The sequence below is a fragment of the Balaenoptera acutorostrata genome, chromosome 20 (genome assembly GCF_949987535.1).
Source record: "Balaenoptera acutorostrata chromosome 20, mBalAcu1.1, whole genome shotgun sequence".
Lineage (NCBI taxonomy): Eukaryota > Metazoa > Chordata > Mammalia > Artiodactyla > Balaenopteridae > Balaenoptera > Balaenoptera acutorostrata.
The window spans coordinates 54,392,127-54,419,354 of NC_080083.1; the positions used below are offsets into that span (position 1 = coordinate 54,392,127).

The window sequence follows — 27,228 nt, forward strand, 5'->3', positions numbered from 1 at the left end:
GTAAATTGAGGTCCTACCGCAGCGGTGTGCACCTTAATCCAGTGTGTCTGGGGCCTGTGCCAGAAGAAGAGAGGAGACACACACAGGGAAGATGGCCCCATGACCAAGGAGGTAGAGGATGGAGTGACGACGGGTCTATAAGCCGAGGGTTGCCGCCCACCCCCAGGGACCCAGGGGCTGGGACAGACTCTCCTCTGGAGCCTTTAGGGTAGCGCAGCTCTGTCCACCTTGATTGTGGACTTGTTGCCTCCAGGCTGTGAGAGAATAAATTCTGTCATTGAAGCTGCCCCGTTCGCGGTGCTGTCATGGCAGCCCCAGGACGCTCCTACAGACCCTTCCCCACACCCAGCACTTGGTGACTTTAGTGGTTTGGGGACCCCACGTGGTTAAGATTGGCCTCCCTCTCACCTAGTTTGTTCCTGTTTTCCCCAGAGCATTTTTCAGAGCAAAACAAACATCCCCACGGTGGTTTTTCTTGCCTGGGTGGGTCCTTGAGAATCAGTGCTCTTCCTAAAAGGAATAATTCTCATGACTAAAACATTTCTCCAAAATGAGAGAGTAGCACTGACATATATACACTACCAAGTGTAAAATAGATAGCTACTGGGAAGCAGCCGCATAGCACGGGGAGATCAGCTCGGTACTTTTTGACCACCTAGAGGGGTGGGATAGGGACGGTGGGAGGGAGGCTCAAGAGGGAGGGGATATGGGGATATATGTATACATATAGCTGATTCACTTTGTTATACAACAGAAGCTAACACATTGTAAAGCAATTATACTCCAATAAAGATGTTAAAAAAAAATACAGAAAAAAAAAAGACATTTCTCCATCCAGTTATAGCGTAAGCCCTGGTTATATAAGTGCAGTATTGTGGCTGCTTTTTTTTTTTTTTTTTTTTCAATTTTTGAAATGGTATTTCTTAAATGTTTAAATCTTCTTTGCCCAAACCCTGATTTCTCCTGGGCCCAGAATAAATTTTTCCAGACCTTGGACCTAGTTTGTACTGTTGGTTTATAAGCTAAGTATGCAGGGACCCAGCGTACATCAACATGGAAATTATTGAGGCGCCCGGTTAACCAGTTGCTACGCAGAGAAAGCTTCTTTGTCTGGAAGGCGTGTATCTTCCTGCTCCTGAAGGTTGGCTGCACATGGCGTCCCAGACACGCAGCTGCGGGTGACGCTGGGGGTGGGGCAGGTGGCGGGCCTCGGCGAAGGCACCTCTCTCATTTCTCCCCAGCTCCTGCACATGTATGGCAGCCTCTTGGAACGGCCTCTGATTCTCCCCGAGGTGGTGCCCAGGTACTCGGTCATGCTGGAGCTGTTTGACGCTGAGCTGGACAACACCAAGGCCCTGTATGACACCCAGATTGCGGCCTCAGCAGATGGGAACATCCCCCCTATCCATAAAAACATGCCCCCGGTGGCCGGGCAGCTCAAGTGGAGCCTGGAGCTGCAGGAGAGGCTGGAGGCACCCATGAGGGACCTCAAGCTCATCGAGCACCCGTGAGTGATGGCCCCGGGCGGGCAGCGCTCCTCCACAGCTGTGAAGTTTGCGGTGGGTTGCGGGGACGTCTGTCCCAGCTCTGAGGCAGGCCCACGCTTACCATCGGCCAAGCCTTTCCTTCCCAGGGCACGGTCCCAGGAGAGACCCTGACCGCACCTCCCCCTCCTCTGGGTGCCTTCCCAGCGGGCATGTCAGGAAGGTGACCTTGGTGGTCACCCTCATGGAAATGAACAAAGACACCCAAATGAGAACAAGCAAAGGCTACTTCCTCGGTGCTGGCCAGAGCAGGGAGTCGGCCACTGTCGCTTGTGTTTGGCAGAGGCTGGAAAGCAGGCGGAGGAGTGCAAGGACCCACAGCGGAACAGAGAAGAGGCTCCCGGTCTCCCGGGCTGGAGGCCATCAGCGTGGGGACTGGAGGAGGGCGTCCCGTGTGTTTGGTCGGGAGGCATGTCTGGCTCTCCGGTTGGTCCTAAGTTGGAAGGGAGGACGGACATTAAGGAAGGTGGCAGTTATGAGTCAAGTCCTGGCCATTCAGGGCCAATGTTACAAGGGTTATCATTTGACTTTCTGGGCTGGTTGCTGCCTGTGAAGGGCATCATCTATGTGTACGTTCAGTGTCTCAGCCTGGAAGAAACAGAGAGCTGGCTGCCTGCTGCATCACCCCAAGGTCTGGCAGGCACGGTTGGGGTGCTAGCGAGGCCCCGAGGGAGACGGCACCTGACCCTCCTCCTGACTCTGATTCCAGGGTCATGTCCAGCGTGGAGGCCAAGCTGATCTACCAGAAATACGATGAGATGGTGGAACTGCTGAGAAGCTACCGTGAGAGGATCTACCAGCAGTGGGCGGCGGGGGTGGACCAGGACTGCCGCTTCACCCTGGGGCAGCCCCTGGTCCAGCGGGACCCCGCCACCAGCCTCGTCCATGTCAACTTCAGCAAAGCGGTAGGTGTCGTCTGGCCGCAGCATCGGGAGGGCAGCTGGGCCAGAGGCTGTCCCGGGGACCTAGGGTTCCCCACGGGGCAAGCCCACGTGACCCTGAGGCTGACCCCCCCCTCCTACCAACAGCATGGACTTGTGGGGTTGATGTTTATGTCATATTTAGCTAAAGCTTTATTATTCAAGTGTTGCTTAAAGAACGCCCAGGATATATTTAAGATATGAGACAATTGTAGCCTCCTTGAAAATAGCTGGAATGAGTACGCTATTTTATTTATTTATTTATTTATTTTTAAACATCTTTATTGGAGTATAATTGCTTTACAATGGTGTGTTAGTTTCTGCTTTATAACAAAGTGAATCAGTTATACATATACATATGTTCCCATATCTCTTCCCTCTTGCATCTCCCTCCCTCCCACCCTCCCTCTCCCACGAGGATGCTATTTTAAAGCTGGGCCGCCTTTCATGGGACCCCAAGAGGAACCATCAATTTGAGAATTTAAAAGAAAAAAAAAAGGTCTTTTCAGGATCTGAATAAGTGGACCCCCTGGTCAAGTCGGGAAGGCTGGAGGGAATCCACACCGTCCAGGGCTAAACCCCAGGTAGTTAACCAAGTACGCGGGCAGAAGCTGGAGCAGCCTGCAACTCTACAAGCACCTGCCTTACGAAAACGCACCTGCCCTGCTCTGAAGTCAGCGGTGATACCAGGAAGGCAGGGAACCCAGATGTGACTTTTCCTCTGAAACCTTCTTTCACCCAAATTCATTCTTTCATTCAACAAATAGTTACTGAGCACCTACTTTGTGTACGTGTTTGGGATAAATTAGTGAACCAACAAAGATCTCTGTCCTTCTGGAGCTTGCCTCCTACAGGGAGAGGGGGAGAGAGAGAGACAGAGAGAGGGGAGAAAGTGGTGGGGGCCCGGTGGAAAGGCCAGGAGAAGAGAGGGAGGGGACGATGAACCAGCATAACGTGTAACACATGAGAACGTGATGGTCGGTACCTCAAAGAATGGGAAAGGCAGGTAAGCGGGGACTGGACAGAGGCGGAGGAAGGGGGCAGGTTGCAGCTTTGGATTCGAGCAGAGACTTGCAGGAGGTGAGGGAGTTGGCCGGCAAAGATGGGAGGAAAGCCTTCGAGGAGAGCAAACAGCTAAAGCAAAGGCCAGGAGGTATGCGTGTGCCTGGCGTGTTGTGGGAGCAGCGAGGAGACCAGTGGGGCCGGGGTGGAGTGAGCAGGGGAGGTGCAGGGAAAGGGGGTGAGGAGAGGATGGAGCACAGCGAGCCTCACGGGCCCTGAAAGGGACTTGGGTCTTTGTTCCGGGCAAGATGGCAGCCGTTGCAGGGTTTCGAGCAGAGGAGGGCCCTGATCTGATTGATGCTAGGGTCCCCCTAGATGCTGTGTGTGAGTGGACTTGTGGGGAGGGCAAGGCCAGAAGCACAGAGACCACTTAGGAGTGTTTTGCTGGAATCCAGGTGAGGGATGATGAGAGGGTGATGGCCTGGACCAGAGCAGCGGCAGTGAAGGTGCACAGAGGTTAGATTAGAGTTTGATCACAGGGCCGATGAGATCCTAGACAGGTTGGAAATCACGTGTGCAGGAAGAGAGGGGTCAGCCCCAGCATTCTGGGCTGGGCAACTGGAAGGGGGGAATGGCCATCAGATGAGACAGCGGGTGGAGGTGGCCAGGGGGCAAGACTGCTCTGTTTCAGTCACGTTGACTTTGACATGTCAACTGGACATCCACATGGAGACGCTGAGTAGGCAGGTAGACACAGGAGTCTCAAGTCAGGAGAGAGACCCGAGTTGGGGACGTGAGCACGGGAGTCATTCACACATAGATGGTTCTTAACGCCGTGACGCTGGGTGAGGTCACCAACGTGAGAGCAGATCGAGAGGGACCCCATCCGCGGTTCTCCAACACTTAAATCTCAGAAGCATCAGAGAGACTGGTAATGGGGACCAGGAGAGCCTGGTGTCCTGGATGCAAAGAGGGGACCATGTGCCCAGGAGGGGGAGGGACCAGCTGCTGAGAGGTCACGTGAGACGGGGCCTGTGAAGTGACCCGTGGATTCAGCAATGTGAAGGTTACTGGGGCCTCCACAAGAACGGTGTTGGCTGAGCAGCAAGGGCAGAAGCTCTGTCGGAAGGGATGCCCTGCTGTTGGTCTCCTGGGCTGTAACCAGGGGGTGGAGAGGGACAAGGGAAGGTCAGGCCCTAGGGAGGAGCCTTTCTTTAGACACCTGGGGGTTAGAATGATGGTGCCCACCACGCTGGTGATGCCAGCACTTCTAGGCATCAGGACCGGTCAGTAGGGTGAAGGCATCGTGATCCTGCCAGTGGAGCCCGTCCCCAGTCAGACCTCCCGCCCGCTTTGGGGGCTGTAGAAGCATCCCAGGGGCAGACCCTCACTTGTGCTGCCAAGTGCCGTGCCACTGAGGCCACCCCCTGACCTCTTCTGTTCTCTTCATTCACCTTAGCTGGTGGCCGTGCTGAGAGAGGTCAAGTACCTGAACTTCCAGCAACAAAAAGAGATTCCCAGCAGCGCCGAGAACCTGTTCTCACAGTACGAAACCTTCCGGAAGTTCGTGGGCAACTTGGAACTCATTGCCGGCTGGTACAATGAGGTGAGCTGGTGTTGCTTTGTTTTGTTTGCCACGTTGGGCGTTTTGTTTAGAACAGACACAGGTGTACGATCCCCACGCAGAACAGAGCTGAGAATGTTTTCGTATTTGGAGGTGGTTGGAGCCACCCTCTGGGGAGAACCCATGTCCTCACCTTTTCCACCTTCCAGAGTTGCCCGCGTTCCGTGGCTCGAGGCCACGTCACGCCACCTTCGGATCACAGCACCTTTGCTTTTGTTGTCATGTTCCCTTCCTTTGTTCTTCTTGGCTCCCTCTTATAAGGACCTTGCGATCGCATTGGGCCCACCCGATGTCAAGGTGCTTAACTGCATCACATCTGCAAATTCTCTTTTGCCAAGTGCAAGGTGACATAGTCAGAGGTCCTGTGGATTAGGACGTGACGTCTTTGGGGGCCATTATTCAGCCTACCGCAGACACCTCATCCAAAAGGGGCCAATGAGATTCCCTCTCCTTGAACCCTGGGAATTTGGAATTGGGTCCCAGCATCATTCACACCGGAGTCTCGGGGGAGCAGAGAAACCAGAATGAGCGGAAACCCGGGCCGCAGAAGGAAGGGAGCAGGCGGGTGGAGCAGACCACCGGAGAGGCCCCACGAGACAGAGGGGAGCCCGGACGTGAGCTTTGTGGGTCCAGCCCCCGGGGCTCCACCAGTGCACCTCCACGTGACCTGAGCCAGCTTTAGTGGGCTTATGTTTGTTGCAGCCAACTTGCCCCCAACTGGAGCCACTGTGTGGGACCTGGAATATTTCTGTTTCTGGGTTTTGCATCTCGATCTGTGGGAGAGATGCTTACGCGCTCCCAAATCCCTGATGTGACGGCCCCTTTCCTAGAGCCCTGAGGAGCATGCCTCGGTCGCCTTCCCTGGCCTGTCTTGTACGGGCCTTGAACTTAACGCCCGGTTCCAACCAGAACGTGGAGAGGGAGATTCCTGTCCTGCCCCTCCCCTGCCTGCTTGTTAAGTGCTCTCTGAGTCGGTAGTAACTGGAGCACAGCTCTACCATGCACCTCCTCCCTATGGTGGCCAGATTTGACCAAGCCCAGGAATTTCCTGCCAAAAAAGAGAATAGTTGGAACATCAAAAGATTCAGGGGCTTCCCTGGTGGCGCAGTGGTTGAGAGTCTGCCTGCCAATGCAGGGGACACGGGTTCGAGCCCTGGTCTGGGGGGATCCCACATGCCGCGGAGCAACTGGGCCTGTGAGCCACAATTACTGAGCCTGCGCGTCTGGAGCCTGTGCTCCGCAACAAGGGAGGCCGCGATAGTGAGAGGCCCACGCACCGTGATGAAGAGTGGCCCCCACTTGCCCCAACTAGAGAAAGCCCTCGCACAGAAACGAAGACCCAACACAACCATAAATAAATAAATAAATAAATAAATAATAAATAAATAAATAAATAAAAGATTCAGAGCAAGGCCTTTGGGACACTGAGGAAGCCTCCCGATCTTGCTAGAAGTGACCGCCTCCTACCTGAACATGAAGTGAAGCACGCCAGGTCATGCCATCACGTGGATTTGTCAAAAAGTATCACTCCCCCACCGCTCACCCTGACACACCCACCACAAAACCAACCATAGACCCATTCCTTAACTCTATTCCACAAATCAGAGCATGGGGGTGATGTAACCTGAAACGTGTTCAAGATAAACTGGAGTAAGCTCATTTTCACTAATTTCATTTTTTAAGATAAAATTTGAATCGACTCACTTATTGGTGCTGCGAACTGTGACAACCCAGGGCCTGCCTTAAGTGCGTTTCCTTGAATTAGCTTTCTCCAGAACCAGCTCTCTTCAGGTTCAAAGAACGCCGTGTTCATCCGTTCCCTGGAACGCCTCCCGGCCATGGTGTTTAGGAAGAATGGAAGCCTTAGAGATACAGTCACGTGGAAAAATGTTTGTGGGTTACTTTCAATGCAAGAGCTTTTTTTTTTTTTTTTAACAACGATGCAATCAGAAACAAACAAAAAAATCCAACAAACATTATTTAGAATGAAACAAAAAAAATTGATCTTCCACTTCTGAATTTCCAAACAAAACCCAACCAGTCACATGCGGGGGAAGCGTGTTAGCTTCCGCTGTGAATGACATTGTTCTGCTAATAAAAACATTAGACAAGGATGGGGAGTCGGGGAGTGAGACCCAGAGCTCAGCGCCTGCAGTGACCCTTATTACTGATGCCAGCTCCCCTCTCTGGAGATGCTCCTGGTCCCTTAGATGCGCTTCTTATTCTTAACGTACTTTCTGTTGCCGAGAGAGACCCCAGGCCCCCAGACTGCTAATGTCTATTAATGTTTGAGCTAGGTAAGTGTTGGAGTGGGGCTTGAAGGAATCTGCTGGGGGGTCTGGGAAAAATGCCCTAAAGGTGTGGATTTATTACATAGGCTGCTGAAAAATAATAAACAGGGCATATTAAGTGGATCTCATCGCTGTGAGCTTTGCTTACTCTGGGCAATCACAAAGGCATAATAACATTTAGCTCTTGTCTGGGCTATTCGTGTAATTGTTTAATATCCAAACTCTGATAAATGGAATCAAGATTTCACATTGACTTACTTTATAATTCCGTCAGTGCTTTCTTTTGCTCCTGTCTGGTTTCCACTGGTAATAGCTGTTAAGCTTTATTTCTCTGCCCTACCGTACCTTTCCTAAGAGTTAATTGTCTGAAAAGGAGGACATGGGTGGGGAGGGGGCACCATTTAAAGTACCAAATATATGTCAAGAATTATTGTGAGTGGAGCTGGGAAAACTGGATGGCTACGTGTAAAAGAATGAAATTAGAATGCTCCCTAACAGCATACACAGAAATAAACTCAAAATGGATTAGAGACCTAAATGTAAGGCCAGACACTATAAAACTCTTACAGGAAAACATAGGCAGAACACTTTATGACATAAATCACAGCAAAATCCTTTTTGATCCACCTCCTAGAGAAATGGAAATAAAAACAAAAATAAACAAATGGGACCTAATGAAACTTAAAAGCTTTTGCACAACAAAGGAAACCATAAACAAGATGAAAAGACAACCCTCAGAATGGGAGAAAATATTTGCAAACGAAACAACTGACAAAGGATTAATCTCCAAAATACACAGGCAGCTCATGCAGCTCAATATCAAAAAAACAAACAACCCAATCCAAAAATAGGCAGAAGACCTAAATAGACATTTCTCCAAAGAAGATATACAGATTGCCAACAAACACATGAAAGGATGCTCAACATCACTAATCATTAGAGAAATGCAAATCAAAACTACAATGAGGTATCACCTCACACCGTCAGAATGGCCATCATCAAAAAATCTACAAACAATAAATGCTGTAGAGGGTGTGGAGAAAAGGGAACCCTCTTGCACTGTTGGTGGGAATGTAAATTGATACAGCCACTATGGAGGACAGTATGGAGTTTCCTCAAAAAACTAAAAATAGAACTACCATACGACCCAGCAATCCCACTCCTGGGCATATACCCAGAGAAAACCGTAATTCAAAAAGAGTCATGTACCACAATGTTCATTGCAGCTCTATTTACAATAGCCAAGACATGGAAGCAACCTAAGTGTCCATCGACAGATGAATGGATAAAGAAGATGTGGCACATATATACAATGGAATATTACTCAGCCATAAAAAGAAAGGAAATTGAGTTATTTGTAGTTAGGTGGATGGACCTAGAGACTGTCATACAGAGTGAAGTAAGTCAGAAAGAGAAAAACAAATACCGTATGCTAACAGATATATATAGAATCTTAAAAAAATGGTTCTGAAGAACCTAGGGGCAGGACAGGAATAAAGACGCAGATGTCGAGAATGGACTTGAGGACATGGGGAGGGGGAAGGGTAAGCTGGGACAAAGTGAGAGAGTGACATGGACATATATACACTACCAAATGTAAAATAGATAGCTAGTGGGAAGCAGCCGTATAGCACAGGGAGATCATCTCTGTGCTTTGTGACCACCTAGAGGGGTGGGTTAGGGAGGGTGAGAGGGAGACGCAAGAGGGAAGAGATATGGGGATGTATGTAATATGTATAGCTGATTCACTTTGTTATACAGCAGAAACTAACACACCATTGTAAAGCAATTATACTCCAATAAAGATGTTAAAAAAAAAAAAAGAATTATTGTGAAAGGCAAAGAGCATCTAATGTACAATTTAAATTCTATGTACATCCCTCACTTTAGAGAGTAGACCTGTCCTTGAAAACTTACACGTAAATCAAAATGTTGCCAGATAGGACAGTATTCCAAAGCACAACTGGTGCTTGTTATTTAAAGGTGTAATTAATAAAAACTGTATACACACTCTGTCTTTTTTTTTTTCTGTTCTGTGAATTGAGGTTTTCAAGTGTTAACATGAATTTCTTAGCTCAGGGTAGACCCGTATCAAGCCTGTATGGAACCTACCCTACCGTTCACTCTGATGCTTTAGCAAGTGAAACAGCTTCTCCACAGATCCTGGACCTCCTTTGTATAATCACATTTCGAGCCTTAGATCATAGGCAAGGCGGTGTTCTGAGAAATGCCCCAGAAGTGTCCCAATTACCAGTGTGTATTCCTCTGATTTTCTTTTTATGATTCTAAGCCAGATTTTGTAAGTTTTGGATTATGTACGCACTGTTTTTGCATTAGTGAATTTCCTTCTCTTTCTACCCCATAACATGGGTGATTAGGAGTTAAGTATATACATAAATCCTTGGTGATAAAAAATAATTTTAAAAGTTGGAATCTCCTGAACTTTGATGTATACATAATTCCCAATTAAATAACACTAACTGTAATTGGTTTGGTTGGTATTGAGTAATAAACACCCTTACCAGGAGACGATTTTAAATCTGCTTGGATTTGGAACAAAGGCCCTGAAACTGTAGCCCTTGTTTTGCAGATAAAGACCACAGTGAAGGACATAGAATTTCCACTGATAAAGTCAGAATTGGAAGCAATCGATATCAAATTGTTGGACGCTGAGACTACCTTATTCTGGAATGGCAAAGGTACAAAGGCGACATTCATTTCCCCTTAGGTTAAACTTGGGTGAGGGGGATGGAGGGGCGGGTCCAACCTGTCGGCCGTCTGCAGTTCCTGTGGAATTCGTGATCCGCCTACGTGGGGATAGGGAGGCCCTGTTTCCAAAGAGACACGATGTGCTTTATTCCTCAGCGTTGCCTTTTAGGAAGCTCTCCGCGATTTCCTCTGCTTCAGGCTCCAGAGAAGCGGACAGACTCGCCGAGCATTGTGTTGTGATCATGAGTGTTAAGCCAGCCCTTGCTAAATCGTTCATTTTGTAAGATCCCTTTATGCTTCTATTTTAGGTGTGTTTGAATATATTCAAGAGATGCGAGAAATGCTATACAACTTGCAGAACAGGATACAAAAAGCAAAGCAAAACATAGAGGGGATTTCCCAGGCCATGAAGGTGAGTAACCTGCAAAGCACAGAGCGGGGCTTAAATGGGGACCCCGGAGAGGGTCCTGGGGAAACGGGGCCCCTCGGAGATGATCACGGAAAGTGCCCAAGGCAGTGGGGGCCTGCTGTGTGAGGCTCTGGGCTGTACCATGGTGACGTCAGGGTGGCCCCAAGGCAGAAGAGCCCCTGATCACTCTGTAGAGCTCCATTCCATTTGGGTCTGTTGAGCTCAGCAGGTGTGTGGGCAGGTCCCTCTGCCAGGCGGGTGCCAGGAACGAGGGTGGGGGTGGAGACGTGCTCAGACTCAGCCCCGCCGGGAGCACATCCCTCGATGCAGAGCAGCACAGGTCCTTGCTCTCAAGCCTGACCCAGAAAACTGGGGGAAAGCCCTCGCTAGCACTACCCTCCCCCACCACGGTTTGTCAGCAGTGCCTGAATTTGCGGACACCTGCCTTGGGCCAGCGCTAGTTTGTTCATTAGAAAACACCTCTTCTGTTTTGAGACTCCTTTGGCTTATCACGGTGTGAAACTCTTTCCTTCGTTACAATTGACGTTCTTTTCATCACCATCCACTTAGATTTAACTCAGTACATTGTAAGCAAAAGCCATTGCTCACCCCACTTTTTTTCTGATTTTTTTTCTGATTCAGTTTTCATTCGATCAGACTATTTCCTCAAGTAATTGCCTCAGAAAGGGTGCGTTGATGACCTACTTCCTGAGTCCTTGCTTTCCAAAACTATCTTTCTTTGGATCTCACCTATAGCTGTCTTGTCTAAGTAAAGGATTTTTTGATATGGTCCTTTTCTTTCAGTAGTCTAGAAGCATCCCTGTATTCGTCTGCTCTGGCTGCCATAACAAAGGACCAGAGGCTGGGCAGCTTAAACAGCAGAAATTTATTGTCTCATAGTCCTGGAGGCTAGAAGTTTGAGATCAAGGTGCCAGCAGGGTTGGTTTCTTCTGAGGCCTCTCTCCTGGGTGTGTAGACGGCCGTCTTCTCCCTGTGTCCTCGCACGGTCGTCCCTCTGTGTCTATGTCCTGATCTCCTCTTCTTATAAGAACACTAGCCATATCAGATTTAGGCCCACCCTAATGACCCCACTTTAATCACCTCTTTAAAGATCTTCTCTCCAAATGCAGTAACATCCTGAGATGTTAGAGGTTAGAACTTCAACATATAAATTTGCGGGAGGAGGCACAATTCAGGCCCCAGCCACCCCTGCTTATAGCCTCAATGTTGAAAAAGCTGACAAAGGTATGACTTCCCTTTGCTGATATATTTGATATTTCCTTCGAAAGATATTTTTTGACTTTCCTGTTCTCTCCGTCCAGAGGTAGGTAGAGTCCTTGGTCATCTTCAGGGTTCAGACACGTCACCAGAATGTATCCAGACATGTGTCTCCTTTTGTTAACATTCCCTGGATCCATAAAGTACTTTCAATCTGAAAATGGCAACCTTTCCTCAGCCCCCGGGCGCCTTCTCCAGTCACTCATTCTCTCCTGTGTGTCCCTTTCTGTCCTGGACTCTGAACATCTCCACACGTGTCTCCGGATCCGGCTGCCATGTCCCCTCACCCCCAGCTCCTGAGGTTCCCTGACAAGAGGGTCAGATGCTCCTTCCCCTAGAGGGGCTCCTGACTGGGGAACATGCACAGGGGTCTCTCCGTGGTCCTCCAAGGCCCTGGTTGGTTTTGAGTCACATCATTGGAGGCTTTCTGGCTAACAGTCCTCAGCGGCCCCTCGGCCTCTGCGAGGCCAGCCTAGGATGGGGACACTCACTCTAAAGGCTGTGTAGGAGGGAGTAGGACCAGAAGCTTTTTCTCCAGACACTTTTCTCCCGCTCACCTTTTCCCTCCAGGACTGGTCGGCCAACCCAATGTTTGAAAGGAAGGACAACAAGAAAGAGGCCCTGTTAGACTTGGACGGGAGGATGGCCAACCTCAACAAGCGCTACACCGCGGTCAAGGACGCCGGCCTGAAGATCCAGTCCATGGTCATGGTAAGGAGCTGCCCGGGAGGGCCTTGGAAAGGCCATGGGCTCTCAGCAGCCGGGGAGGGAGGAGGGAGAGCTCGAGGCTCCAGAAAACGTCAGGCGTCTAAGACCTTTAATCCAGGAGTCCGATCTTACAGTAGCAAACCCTGCTAACTGCTCACCTGGAAGCCTGATTCCTCTTGTCACGTGTCTGCCCTCCTCCCCTAAGGGTGTCAGAGCCCCCTCCCCCCACCCCACATGAATCGGTGTGGACAAGTGACACCTTCGTACCAAGTCCCTGGGAGAAGCTGTATCACGGCTTCCCACCCCTGAGTGTGAGGAAAGCCCAGCAGCACGGGAAGAGAGAGGAGCACGGAATGTGGGTGCCCTGTGGTGTTTGGGTGCCAACACGTTGAAACTGGGATAATGTGCGGACACGTGCCCGCTGGGCTGCCCAGCGTGCAGGTTATTCCTTTCTGCCAGCCGTCTCAAGGGTCCATGGGCCCAGGGCCCCACGGGCACGGGCACGGTCGGAGGGGGATGCAGAATGGGAGCCTCACGTCCCTGGCAGCTCTGCCTGATTCCCGGCAGCATGGGGTTCTCACGCCTTCCTCCGTCTGTGGCCACTTTAGCCAGCTTGCATTTTCACCTGTTTCTGAGGCAAATGTGAAAGGTGCAGCTCTGTGTTGGCCTGGAAAGGAGAAAACTGCCCGCCCCCCCCCACCCCACCGAGCTCAAGATATTTTCAGGACAGTTTTTCGGGGTTTCCCAGTGCATGGTGCAAATCATTGCTATGGCCTTAAATGATGGGTCGCCACATCCAGACAGACCAGCAGGCCCCCCAGGAGGAGGGTCTGTGCTGGGCTGTTCTCATGATGAAGTCATTGGTTGGAAGGTCATTGCCTCTGTGGAGTGACTTGACTGGACCAAGAAATATTTTGTCTTGTTTCCAGATCCTCTTCCTTTCCCCTTTGCCCTGGTGCCAGAAGGTCCAACGAAATTAACATGTTAAACTGCAAAAAGGTTATTTGGAAGAGTTAACCGATTAACCTATTAACATTCCCAGATGTGTTGGAAACAACACAGGAGAGATAAATCTAGCTTAGCATTGGGAAGAGGTTCACAGCACACTAGCCCAGCTGGAGGGCGAGCCAGGAGGGAACAGGAACCCCAGTGAGGCAGAGGCCAGTGAGCAATTGACAAGGCTTTGTTATCGCAACATTTGCCAGAGTCCTCTACTCCCATAATAGTCATTTGAGCCATTGTTACACTGACGTTATTTAAGCCTGTGTCTTCTCTCCCCTATTAGAATATAACTGCCTGAGGGTACAGACTGGGTCACAGTCATCTTTGTGTTTTCCTGTAGCACTCAGTGTCTTACAGTTTCATCTATCCACCAACCCATCCATCCATCCATCCATCCACCCACCCACCCACCCACCCATCCTCCCATCCTCCCATCCTCCCATCCTCCCACCCACCCATCCACCCATCCACCCATCCACCCATCCATCCACCCATCCATCCATCCACCCATCCACCCACCCAATCATCCACGCACCCACCCATCCATCCACCCACACACCCACCCAAACATCCATCCATCCACCCATCCACCCATCCATCCATCCAACCACCCACCAGCTCCTGCTCTGTTCCAGGCATACTACTTAGTGCTGGAGGTATAATGGTGGAAAGGACAGTCAATCCCTGTCCTCGTGATGCTTGGCATCAAGGGGAGGTACAGACCAAAGACAAAATAATTCAGAGTTGTCATCTGTGCCATCACAGGCACAAATAACGAATTGCTAGAGGGAACACAGGTCGGGGGGCAGGGACAGGAACCAAACCTGAGATGAATGGGGGGTGGTCAAGAAGGGCCTTTGTGAGGAGCTGACATTTGAGCTGAAACCTAAAAGATGAGAAGAAGCCACACCTGGTATGAATGGGAGGGATCAGCCTGTGCAGAGATGCTAATGTAGGAAGAGCCTGGAGCGTTCAAGACGCCAAAAGCAGACCTCTGTGTGTGGAGGGTGTGAACAAGGATGAGGGTAGCCCAGGGAATTGTTGAATAAATTGCCTAAAGAGGGAACAAGTGGACCAGTGAAACGACAGCCAGCCATGTGGTTCTGTTTGCAGGAAAACGCGGAACTCTTCAGAGCGAATACAACAAGCCAGTCCTGGAAGGATTATGTCAACTACGTTGACAGCATCGTCTTGGATGAATTTGACCATTTCATTCGCAAGTCTCTAAATTACCTAATGGACAACATGGTTGTAGATGTAAGTTACAAATGTGAGATATATATATATATGCATATACATATATGTGTATTATGATATTATAAATATGAGAAAGGTTTACGCTGGAATCTATAATCTGTGGTTTCGCGATGAAAGAACAGACTGTCATGTTACAAATGAACAGACTTATTAAAGTCTTCCCAGGGTGACCAACTCGTCCCGATTTTAAACCTGAAAGTCCTGCGTCCCGGGATCCTGCTCAGTCCCAGGTGCTCAGGACATCTGGTCCTTAAATATGCTGCAGCGTAAGTGGGCTATAGAACACCTACAGGGATCTGAGTTGTCCTATGCTGCTGCCAGATGAGGAAAAGCAGGTACCACTGCCCCCTCCTTATGCTGATTGGGGCTGGGAGGTGCCCTCCTGTCGGCAACATCAGCCACCAACCCGCTCAACCCTCTGCTGAATTGAGCAGAAGCTTAAACCAGGTCAGCAAAGTGGATTTACTGGTTAATTGCATCCCAGCCTGTTCTCCAAGAGCTATTTCCTGCCCATGTGCTTTTCACTACAGTGGTTCCCAAGTGATTTTGAATACTGCCAGGAGGGCAAGATGAAAGACACTCTCCCCACCCCACCCCCCAGCCTACCCGCAGGAAAGGATGGTGGGCACTGAAGTGAGATGCCCTGACACAAGCTGCAGAGGGCAGTTGTCACCAGAAAATCACAGACCCCAGATTCTGTTGATGAAAGTAGTCGGCATTACCAACTGTTAAGTCTCACCAAGCAAGGCACAGTGACATGGTATCAGCAATGAAGGTAGCTAATTTATAGTAAACTTATAAACTAATTTATCACTACAAAGAGAGGAGAGTCACAATCAAAAGCATGATGAGACCCTAATAACAAAGCATCCTCAAAAAATCCCAGGAAGTCCCCGTATTTGCAAGTGGCCAAGCAGTGGGAGCAGACCCCTGAGTCAGAGGCTTTAGAAAAGTCTGGTCACCTGAGTTTGTGACAACTGACCTCTCCCACTTAGCAACTTGCTCAGGCACTAGTGCAGACCACCCCCTCCTCAGTCCTAGAACCAGCGGTCTCTCAAGCCAGCCACCCACAGGGCCAGCATGGGACTACGTTTGGAGGAAGGTCAGTGGCCGTGGAGCAGGTCCCGAGGCCACCCGTGGGCCACACTTTGAGACTCGCCGGTATGTTGGGCGAGCCTCTACCCTGTCCCCTGACACATGAGGCTGCACCTCAGCCTCGCAGCCTCACAAGAGGGATCCTCACAAGAGGGAATAGACAGGGTTGTGGCGTGTGTGTTTTAGAAACAGAACCTCCAAGGGACATGAGGGCGTGTCCTTTCTGGAGCTCAGCGGAGACCATCCTGCCTGTCTGTGACACTCCCTGCCTCTGCCCCACTGAGCACCGTGGCCACAGCTGCTGACACTTACACCTGAGACAGCCGCCGCCCCACGCGCTCTATGTGTTAGCCATCCCTCTAGTCCTCACGGTAACCCAAGGAGATGGGGACAAGGGTTGCCTCTGTTCTATAAAGCAGCTGTACTCATTTTGTATATCTGGGGAAACTGGGAAGCCGAGGGTCTCGCCCAAGGCCACGCAGCTAGACAGTAGCAGATGTGGGCTTTGAACGGAGGTAACGGGTCTCCTCAGCACTCACGATCACTGCTGTATCCCACCCTGGACACCCAACCTGCATTTGGCCCGATGGCGTTGCATTTGGTTGTGTAGTTCTTGCTCAAGGGCCCTCAGGAAGTGTGTTCTCTGCAGTGGCCCCAGCCAGCAGGAGTTAGCCATATACCTTGTCCGGTGCTGGGGTGAACATCCGGGCACTGAAAATGGTTCAGCCGAGGGCAAGGCTTTGACCCCATGACGGCCTGTTTCAGGAGAGCATCGCACCGCTGTTTGAGGTCCGCATGGAGCTGGACGAGGATGGGCTGGTCTTCAATCCGTCCCTGGAGGTGGGCGGGGACCGAGGCTTCCTGGCGCTGATTGGGAGCCTGGTCACTGACATCTGCAATGCAGCCAAGCTCATCCCCAGGCTGGCCAAGGGCAGGATGAACTACAAGGTCAGTCTGGGCTTGGTACGGCCCCACCCCTTTCCCTGCCACCAACTGCTACCCCTAACGGGTCCTGAGTGTGAAGAGGAGCCCAGAGGCTTCCATTCCATCGGGTTCCCCAGGACGGTGGCCCGGATTTCTCTCTCCACTCCTGAGATCCCATCTTTCTCCCCAGAGCGGCTTCTCCTCGGTCGACCTGGTTTTCACTCCCCTGACGCCTCCCCACCCCCAATAAGACACCAAATGTGCATCCCCTCCCTCACTGGTATCTCACTCCCTCCCGTAATTTAAACCCTGTGACCCTCTGAGCACGCAGGCTCTTTGACAGATGTGCCTTGCGTGGGCTCCCGCAGCCGTTTGCTCTGAATGCGTTAAACACCTAACGTGCATCTGACACGTAAAATGCAGTCAGATCAGATCCTGGGGATGCAAAGGTGTGGGAAATTCAGCCCCTCCCCGCCCCCCGAAGGGAGGTCTGAGAAGGTGTGTTTGTCGGAGCGTGGTTTGTGGGGCAGTTAAACACAAATTGGAAAAGACCTAAATGACCATCAAATACAGGTGTCCTTCAGTAGATTCCGGCCCATCCAGACAAAGGCATCCGGATGAGTCCCAAAAGGGAGCCCGGGATGCAAAGCTGCTCGTGACACGTTTGTTATTAAGTGCTTAAGTTGTGGAACAGTGTTTAGAATGTGATTTCATTCGTTTAAACAAAACAAAAGCCTGCCTTCCTCTGGATACACTCCAAACTGTTAAGAGTGCTTGCTTCTGGGAAACAGGATGGGGGTGAGGATGGTAGGAGGACAGGGGATGCCAAGGGAGCTTTTTATTTTATATGCTTCTGCCTCATTTGAACTTTTTGATAATGGGCGCGTATTATTTGTAATAACAAATATTTACAGCAAGATGCTCTGTGCTATTAGGGACAGAGGTATGTGTGCATACGTGTGCATGTGTGAGTGAATGTAGTGATGTGAGGACATGAGGAAATACCTGGCAAGGTCAAGGACAGCTTCCCGGAGGAGCTGACATGCGTTCTGAGTCTTGAAGGGTGGAAGGGGATTTCCAGGCAGAGAGAAGGGCTTGAGGATTCCTGAGCCACAAAAAGGTGGTATTTCCGGCCCAAGGGCACGCAGCAAGCTGTTCCACAGCTCAGAATAAAGTGAACTATGCCACCAGTGGTCAGCTCAAGAATAGACCCAACGCAGAGCTGGACTCCCACGTGTGCTCCAGAATCTGACAGGATGCGCATCCGGGGCTCCTGCACCCACCCCGGGGTCCTGAGGGGCTTGGCATGATGAACAGGACGGAACAAAGCAGAATAAGGGTCCCGGTGATCAGGCCACACCCCAGGCTGTGCACGCCCCGCTCTGGTCTCGTTTGTATCCATGAGATTTTAATTTACAGAAGTGACCTAGTGACAACATGGAGAGGTCAGTGCTGTTGATAGAAAACGTTAATGTCACTCACAGTTCCCCTGGAAAGGACAAGCACGGCTGGCTACTCAGGGGCTCGGGGGAAGCAGCAGGTTTGGTCAGAAAGCAGAAGCAGGACGGAGGGCGAAGCCCAGGCCAGAGGTTTTGCTGGGGTTTCTGCGGGAGGGCAAGACAGGACCAGGGAAACGGCTCGGGGCCAGCCGGTCTGCACGTCGGCGGCTCAGGGCTATGGCGGTCGTCTCCAGTTATCCGGTACCTGGCCCTGGGTGATGGGGCAGGGGGAACATGGGCTTGGAGTGTGAGGGTTAGTTAGATAAAGTGGGCGGTTGGGAGATTGGCTGGTTTTCACGTGAAAGGCATGCTCCCACCCCAGCCCTTTGCTCTCTTAGAATTGGCTGGCCCTGTGACGGGCAGTCTCTCCCCAGCCAGCAAGATTTTTTAAGAGGCCAAAGCTTCTTAAGATACAGGAAATTTTAAAAGCATGGTTAATACACACCCTCCACCTTGAGATTCTCCAGTTACATAAGCCAATCACTGCCTTTTCGCTAACACCAATTTGGGTTGGGTTTTCTGTCACTTGAAACTCAGAACATCCTGTCCAGCCCGGGCCTCCCATGCTCCTACTCTGGCCATCCATGTGGTCTCCACTCAGGTCCTCAAACGTCTGCTTCCTCCCAGCACAGGGCCTTTGCATGTGCTTTGTTGCTATTCTTGCTCTTTACCTACAGTCCGTCAGCTCTCAGACCAGTGGTCACTTCCTCAGGGAGCGTTCCCCAACCTCCTCCCTGTTACACCTGAATGCAAGGGTCAGAGTCATGATGTCTCGTTCCTGTGATTTTTTTGATGAACATCTGACCCCACTCCTGGGCTGTCTACATCCCCATGAGCCCTGTCGACGCCCCTAGGGCCCCCTCCCCCTGCGTGCACACAGCAGATGCTGAGTAACTACTTAATGAATGAAGCCATGTGTGAATCATCCTGGGGTTTGCCTGGCAAAAGTCACGTCCAGTGTATCTTCTCACGGGAGAACATTGCAAACATTGTTTGCAGATGTCCCCGCGTCCCATCTTGAGAGGTTAGCAACGCTTGCACCAACAGGGAGCCACTCTCCAGGGCGGGGAGACCACGGGCGAAGCGCTCACCCATCTGCGCCCCTCCTGCCCCTTGCAGACCGACCTGGAAGACATGACCGACCTCATAGAGATGCGGGAGGAGATGTCCAGCCTGGTCATCAGCGCCATAAAGGAGGCTGAGGAGTACCAGGACTCCTTCGAGCGCTACGCCTACCTGTGGATGGACGACCCCCAGGAGTTCATGAAGAACTTCCTCACCTATGGGCACGCCATCAGCCCGGAGGACTTGGACCCCCAGGCCGAGGAGACCCTCCCCAAGATGCCGCCCACCCTCGCCCAGTTCCAGCAGCAGGTGTGTGTGAACCTCACCCACCAGCTTCCTCACCTCCAGAATCCCTGCCGTGGAGGGGCACTGGACTTGATTTAAAACTTGCATGAACATTTTTTTTTTACATTTTTATTTATTTATTTATTTATTTTTGGCTGCATTGGGTCTTCGTTGCTGCGCGTGGGCTTTCTCTAGTTGCGGCGAGCGGGGGCTACTCTTCGTTGTGGTGCGTGGGCTTATTGCGGTGGCTTCTCTTTGTTGTGGAGCACGGGCTCTAGACATGCAGGCTTCAGTAGTTGTGGCACGCAGGCTCAGTAGTTGTGGCTCGTGGGCTCTAGAGCACAGGCTCAGTAGCTGTGGTGCACGGGCTTAGTTGCTCCGTGGCATGTGGGCTCTTCCTGGACCAGAGATCGAACCTATGTCCTCTGAATTGGCACATGGATTCTTAACCACTGCGCCACCACGGAAGTCCAGGGTGAACATTTTTTAAATGTAAGTTTTACTATAATTCAAGCATGGAGAGACCAACAGATCATCAGACGCCTGCTGTGAAAAGAGAGGTTGTGACTCACGGCTCCCAAGAGGAGGGAGGCACTCCATGCCATGCAGGGCCACATAGGGCCACGCGGGGAGGCACCAGTGTTGGGCAGGAGGCCGAGGGAATGAGGGGAAAGCATGGCTGAGAGCCTGAACTGTGGTCTTCATGGGAAAGAATGGGCAAGGCGGGGCAAGCAGGCTTAGGGTGGGCTAGTTTGAATCATTTCAGTGATTCAGGGGCATACTGGCTGTCCCGGGTTGTCAGGAATCTGGCCCTGGGGTGATTAGGGCAGGTGGACAGTGGCCTGGAGTGTGAGAGCCCCATAGAGGAGGTGGTTGGGGTGCGAGCTCTGGTCGGTTGTTTGCATATGAAAGGTGTGGTCCTGGGGGGTTGTCTGCCATCTCCAGGACTTAGCCAGCCAGGGGGCAGGGGCAGTCCCTCCAGGGTCAGTGAGGCCCCCAGTGCCAGAGCATCAATAATATAGAGCATGATGGGAATTCCCTGGCAGTCTGGTGGTTAGGACTCAGCGCTTTCACTGCCATAGCCTGGGTTCGATCTCTGGTCAGGGAACTACGATCCCGCAAGACGTGCAGTGCAGCCAAAAAAACCAGGATATAGAACATGAGAAAACATAGCGAATTTACAAAACTTCACCTCTTTTCCTGAAGCTCAGTGCAGGTGACCCAGCCACAGGGGAGATGCACATGGGGTGGGGGGACAGCTGGCTGGTGGAGCTTGAGAGCCCCAAGGACGTACAGCAGCATAGAGAGTTAGGGGATGCCCCATGGGCGCCTGGGACCCCATTCACCCCTTGAAACTTTCGGCCTGCTCTTTTCAGAAGCCCTGCTGGCCTTGCTTGATGACATCCCTTTTTGACAGGCTGTCCCGTGTCGGGGATAGACTGCTGGGCCGCAGGGGACCCCGGGGGTGCTGGGAGAAGGAAACTAGTGCATCGTAAGGGCCTCCCCCACACACACGTGCTGTGCTGGCCCCAACCCCTGGCCCCGGCAGCCCGACAGGTGAACGGGGTTGTGTCTTCCAGATCAACTCCTATGAGAAGCTGTATGAGGAGGTGTCCAAGTGCGAGAACACCAAGGTGTTCAACGGCTGGCTGCAGTGTGACTGCCGCCCCTTCAAGCAGGCCCTCCTCAACACCATCAAGCGCTGGAGCCTCATGTTCAAGCGGCACCTGAGCAACCACGTGGTCAAAAGGTGGGCACCGGGACCGCTGGCCTGACATTGATCATGCCCCAGAGAGCCATGTGCGAGGGGCACCTGCAGGCGGCCTTCCATGAAGTGTCGGTTGGACCCCTCCTCCCCCAAACCGGGTGGGTGTGGAGGTGAAGGTCAGGCTCAGAGGCCGGCAGCCCCACGGAGGGTGGGTCCCAGCAGGAAGGTGTCACCTGGCAGGGCGTGGAGGCCCTGGTCCCTCGGTCATTGCTTCTTTACTGAGCACTTACCGGGTCTGGGCAACAGATGCCAAGGAATCCTTCAGGAGCCCTGAGTCGGGCAGGGAAGCCTGGCGTGAAACGTGCGGGTGGTACCTGTGCAGTTACAGGTGAGGTCGGGGCCGGGAGGGGCACGGAGCCAGGAGAGCGTGTAATCCAGCTCTTCTGTCCGGGAGGCCCAGCAAAGGCTGCCCTGAGACGCGGCTCCACGCGGGACTCGCCGACCAGTCGAGCCGGTGAGGCGGGGGATGCTGGGCAGGCACCCATCACAGGCGGCCTCTCGCCCACCAGCCTCGCGGACCTAGAAGCCTTCATGAAAGTCTCCAGGGTGGGCTTGACGAAGCCTGTCAAGGAGCGGGATTATGACGGCCTCGTGGAGGTGATGGGGCATCTGATGAAGGTCAAGGAGAGGCAGACGGCCACCAACAACATGTTTGAGCCCCTGAAGCAGACCATCGAGCTGCTCAAGTCCTACGGGGAGGAGATGCCCGAGGAGACGCATGTGAAGCTGCAGGTAAACAGTCCTGGGGGGCCCCCGCTGGGGGAGCTGGAGCTGCGGGCAGGGCCAGAGGAGGGCGGGCTCTTGTGACCCGGAGCCTGCAGGCTAGACCTCCTCTTCTAGACATGGGGTCCCTGTGGAGTGGCAGGGTGGGAGGACAGGGCTCTCTGGAGATGAGGGGACAGTGAGGTGGCCTCCAGAAGGGGTGGGGGGCAGTAGCTCTTCCGTTTGATTGGAGTTTCAATGGATAAAAAGTGCCTTCAAGTCCCACACCTCCTCCTGAGCACAGCAGGAGCCTGGGCACGAGGGATGGTGGACCGAGAATGGGGTCAGCAGAGACCTGACCGGGGGAGGCCAGGGCTGGCACCCCAGTAGGGCAATGGGGCAGCTGCTCTGGGAATCCCCCAACCCGGAAGGCCCGCAGCCGGCTCTGTCCCCACGTGGGACAGGTGGGCCACAGCAGGGAGGCTGAAGGGGACTTCCAAACGCCCAGTGCTTTACAGCTAATTCGCAGAGCGTCAGCTGTCGGTGTCAGAGCAGCTGTATGTGCAGCTGGGCTGGGACGATGGCAGGGCAGAAGTTGGGTCCTGAAGCCACGGCCCAGCCACCCCCCTGCAGTTTGTCTCCTCCCAGACCCGGCTGCCCACCCCCTTCTCTGCCCTGGCTCTAAGACTGGTCAAACAGGCCTGACTCCCCCTGCCGGGAGGCACTAACTCCAGCCAATGCCCGAGACCCCACAGCACAGGGGTGACAGGCTTGTGGTCGGTGGCCGCGGTGACCTCCACGGCGATCTCGTGCTGCCCAGGCCCTGCTTTAGAGCACGTTGTGTTTTGCCCTAGCTGCCACGCCCGGGGCTCAGCTAAGGACCAGGATTCGAAGCGTTTGTGGCCGGGCCCCAGGGGCTCCAGGGCCATGGACAGGGCGAGTGGTGAGATAAAAATTCTGACAAACATTTGAGGTGTGTCGCTGCCAACAGAGACTGTTAGTTAATCGTAGAAGAATGTGAAACAATGTCTATTTGTGGGTAAAGAATTTGGGGGCTGGGATTTTTTTCTTTAAAATATTTTATAATAAGTACAATATTTGCCCAAGTGTGGAGAACTTGGAAAATACAAAAATTCGTCTGATTGCTAAAGCCGTTCTTGCCATGACAAAATCGTAGAAACGGAGGACAGGTTAGTGGCTGCCCAGGTTGGGGCGGGGGGCGGTGCTGGGTGCAGGTACAAGGAGGTAACACAAGACAGTTCCCTCACGGTGATGGAGAGCGAGGTATGTGGATCGCGGCGGGGGTTACGGGAACCTATACATGAGATAAAATTGCCTAGGACTGCACACGCCCACGACGCATGCACTCACACACACACACGTGCGTGTATGCACACAACACACGCACACATGGATTCAGCTTAAAACACGGGGTGAAAACCGACAAGTTCCCTCACCTGCTAACGGAAACGCCCCAGTGTCGGATGCCGGTTTGGGTATCGAGCCTCCGCTTTGTGAGATGCCAGCACCAGCGGAGGCTGGGCGCAGGCACACAGGACTCTCTGTGCTGTTTTTGCAACTCCCCCTGAGTCTGTAATCATTTCATAGTAGAAAATTTTAAAAAGCATGAAAAGGAGTGGTCCTTGGCCTTTGCCTGTGTAGGAACTGCCGGAGCAGTGGACAAACACCAAGAAGCTGGCCATCCAGGTGAAGCAGAACGTGGCACCCCTGCAGGCCAACGAGGTCAGCATCCTGCGACGGAAGTGCCAGCAGTTCGAGGTACCACGGCCTCAGGGGGCAGGGCGGGGCGCAGCATGCACCACAGCTGGGCCCTGGGGCGGGAGCCTGATGGTTTCCACGTGGTCCTCCTGCAGCTCAAGCAGCACGAGTTCAGAGAGAAGTTCAGGCAAGAAGCCCCATTCAGCTTCAGCGACCCCAACCCCTACAAGTCCCTCAATAAGGTACTTTTGCTCAAGGAGGAGATGGGGTAGTAACTCTGGGGACCCTGACACTTTCTCATCCTTCCTCAAGCTGTCATTCTCATGAGCCCAGAAACACGGCCTTGATGGGACTGGGCTCGGGGCCATGCTCATGTGTGTGTTTGTGCGTGCACATCTGGATATCCTACGAGCCTCACAAACCCACCCTGCGGCTCAGCCCCCTCCCCCTCCGAGGTCCCCACGTTCAGCAGTTTGCTGTCCCCTCGGGCTTTGCACTCACCCTGCTCCCTGGCACCTTCTTCTCCCTGAGTCGCCACGTGCAGCCGGTGGCCAAGCCTCACCTGTGTCCCCTGGTTCCCACTGCCCAAGTTCATGGTCAGTGTCCAACGTGCAAGCTCCACGGCCCCGGACCTGGCAGCCCATTCAGGCCCAGGCCCCATGGACTTCCACCTGGCAGGGGCGTTTGGGGTGCATGGGGCCTGGGGGGCCCCCAGGAGCACAGGGGGGGCACCGCAATGCTCCCGGCACAGTGCTCAGCCCCCACTGTGCCCAGACCCCAGCCCACACCTCGACCACACTCTGCAGTACCACAGGCGTGAGCGCAAGGGAACCCCAAGATGTCCTTTAGGGCCACCCCACAGTTTCCCTTCCCCCGAGCCTCTGCTCTTTCCCCTGCTCAGCCTCGAAGCCCACCCTTCCTGGAGGCCAAGATCCTGCCCTTTCTCCATGGGCATTTTCTCAGCCACGCCCCCAATCCACAGCATAGACGCCACCATTCTCTCCTTCGAGCCCCCCGGACACTTAGCCATGGACGCAGGCTAGGTTCTTTGAAGAGTTCCCCTGTCAAGTCTGTTTAGGAACCATGTCCCTGGTGAGAGAGGCCCGCAAGGCAGGGTGCAAACACTCGGGACCCCCCTATGTACCCAGTCGAGCGTGGTACACACTCCACACCAAAGCTTTTGCAGCTGCCCGCACTTAGTCGTGTGGCTCAGGACGAATCTTCTTTTCCTCCTCATTGCTTATCTAGATTTTTCTAGTTTTCAAAGCAATCAAGCATTACTTATATACATTTTAATACAATACAAATATATACAGTGAGAGAATGGGGGAGATTCTTGGAAGTCAGAAAATGTCAGGAGGAAGTCTGGCGTTCATGCAACGTCCATTAAGAGTCAGTCCTCACACCTGAGCTCGCCGAGATGAGCCACCCTCCCATCAGAGGAGAAGCTGGGGGCGGGCGGGGACGCCGCTGCTCTCCCAGCTGGCAAGTTTGCCGCCACCCTGTGTGCGTGGCGTTGGAGTGCAGCGTGCTGATGGCTCTGGGCTTCACGGGGACGTGGCGGGGGAGACGGGGAAGGCTCCACCGGGTGCCGGCACCCTGTTCACCGGCTTCTGCGTGCCCGCAGCAACAAAAGAGCATCGCAGCCATGGAGGGCGTCATGGAGGCTCTGTGCAAATCCGGGAGCCTGTTCGAGGTCACAGTCCCAGACCACAGGCAGCTCAAGGCTTGTCACAAAGAGGTCCGCCAGCTGAAGGAGCTCTGGGACATGATCACCATGGTGAGGGGGGCGCCAAGCCTCAGGGGGCGGGACTGGGGGGGCTCCATGGGCAGCATCCCAGCACCAAGAGGGGGCGCTCCCGTTATCCTTCCGTAACAGCCGCCTTCGATGGTTGATGGAGGCAAAAAGAAGAGTAGGAAGCCTCACTCCTCCTGGTATCTAGGCTGTGTGTCCGCAGTGTATGTGCATGTATTAGTTCCCCACAGTCTCACCTCTTGGCTCCTCTATTTCCAAAGATATTTTAGCTCTTCTCTCTTTTTGTTTTTTATTTCATTTTATTTTGTGTTGGAGTATAGTCAATCAACAGTGTTGTGTTAGTTTCAGGTGTACAGCAAAGTGGTTCAGTTATACACATACATGTATCTATTCTTTTTCACATTCTTTTCCCATTTACCACAGAGTATTGAGAGGAGTTCCCTGTGTTAGACAGTAGCTCCTTGTTGGTTATCTTTTTTTTTTTTTAATAGATAATGGCTTAATTTTTTTTTTTTTTTTTTTTGGCCATGCTGTGAGGCATGCAGGATCTTAGTTCCCCGACCAGGGATCGAACCCATGCCCCCTGTAGTGGAAGCACAGAGTCCTAACCACTGGACCGCCAGGGAAGTCCCTGGTTATCTTTTTTTTTTTTAGAGAGAAATTAAAGTATTTATTCCATATACAATTTAGGTTTTTTTAAAACTTTTTATTTTATATGGGAGTATAGCCGATTAACAATGTTGTGATAGTTTCAGATACACAGCAAAGCGACTCAGCCATACATATACACGTATCCATTTTATTTGTTTTGTTAATATATTTATTTATTTATTTTTGGCTACGTTGGGTCTTTGTTGCTGCACGCGGGCTTTCTCTAGTTGCGGAGAGCGGGGGCTACTCTTTGTTACGGTGCACGGGCTTCTCATTGCGGTGGCTTCTCTTGTCGCAGAGCACGGGCTCTAGGCGCGCGGGCTTCAGTATTCGTGGCACTTGGGCTCAGTAGTTGTGGCTTGCGGGCTCTAGAGCACAGGCTCAGTAGTTGTGGCGCATGGGCTTAGTTGCTCCACGGCATTTGGGATCTTCCCTGACCAGGGCTCGAACTCATGTTTCCTGCATTGGCAGGCGGATTCTTAACCACTGCACCACCAGGGAAGTCCCTACACATATACATTTTAAATACAGCAGTGTGTACCTGTCAATCCCAAACTCCCAATCTATCCCTCCCCCCTCTTTCCCCCTGGTGACCATAAGTTCATTCTCTGAGTCTGTGTTAGCTCTTCTCTCTTGTGCTCTTGAACGAACTTCAGAGTCTCTGACAAATCCTCCTCCCTCCAAAAGAAAACTCTTAACGACTGTAGCTAGAGTTAAATCCACTCCATGAGCTAATCCGGGGAGAATTCCCCTCTTGACAGCCACATTCACTGTCCCCACCCAGGAGCAGGCTCTGTTTTGTCAATTATCTTATTTTTTTTAAATTACATCATAGTAAAATGCTGTAAATGTCTCCATCCTGACCATGCTGAATCTACCTATTTCTCACAGAGAGGGGGAAAAAAAATCTTTGGAGCCTCAGGCTACCTCACAACCACCCCCAAAGAGAGAGAACCCATCGATGCCTCTCGATGCTTTATTTTTTTCGCAATTCACTGAATTCAAGTCTCTTGTGCATGA

The 27,228-nt window shown here is 52.2% G+C and overlaps 1 protein-coding gene across 1 annotated transcript in view; it reads left to right on the forward strand.

Annotated features, from left to right (window-relative positions):
- The window catches only part of DNAH17 (dynein axonemal heavy chain 17), a 109,588-nt gene that overhangs the window by 12,361 nt on the left and 69,999 nt on the right, over positions 1-27,228 (forward strand). Inside the window, exons 11-24 of the mRNA XM_007185782.2 lie at positions 1,242-1,507; positions 2,254-2,449; positions 4,926-5,072; positions 9,972-10,080; positions 10,399-10,502; positions 12,348-12,488; positions 14,601-14,744; positions 16,605-16,787; positions 19,382-19,636; positions 21,193-21,362; positions 21,890-22,112; positions 23,745-23,861; positions 23,957-24,043; positions 25,429-25,581. Of these exons, the coding sequence (XP_007185844.2) occupies positions 1,242-1,507; positions 2,254-2,449; positions 4,926-5,072; positions 9,972-10,080; positions 10,399-10,502; positions 12,348-12,488; positions 14,601-14,744; positions 16,605-16,787; positions 19,382-19,636; positions 21,193-21,362; positions 21,890-22,112; positions 23,745-23,861; positions 23,957-24,043; positions 25,429-25,581 (2,295 nt within the window). The remainder of the gene's footprint in view (positions 1-1,241; positions 1,508-2,253; positions 2,450-4,925; positions 5,073-9,971; positions 10,081-10,398; positions 10,503-12,347; positions 12,489-14,600; positions 14,745-16,604; positions 16,788-19,381; positions 19,637-21,192; positions 21,363-21,889; positions 22,113-23,744; positions 23,862-23,956; positions 24,044-25,428; positions 25,582-27,228) is intronic.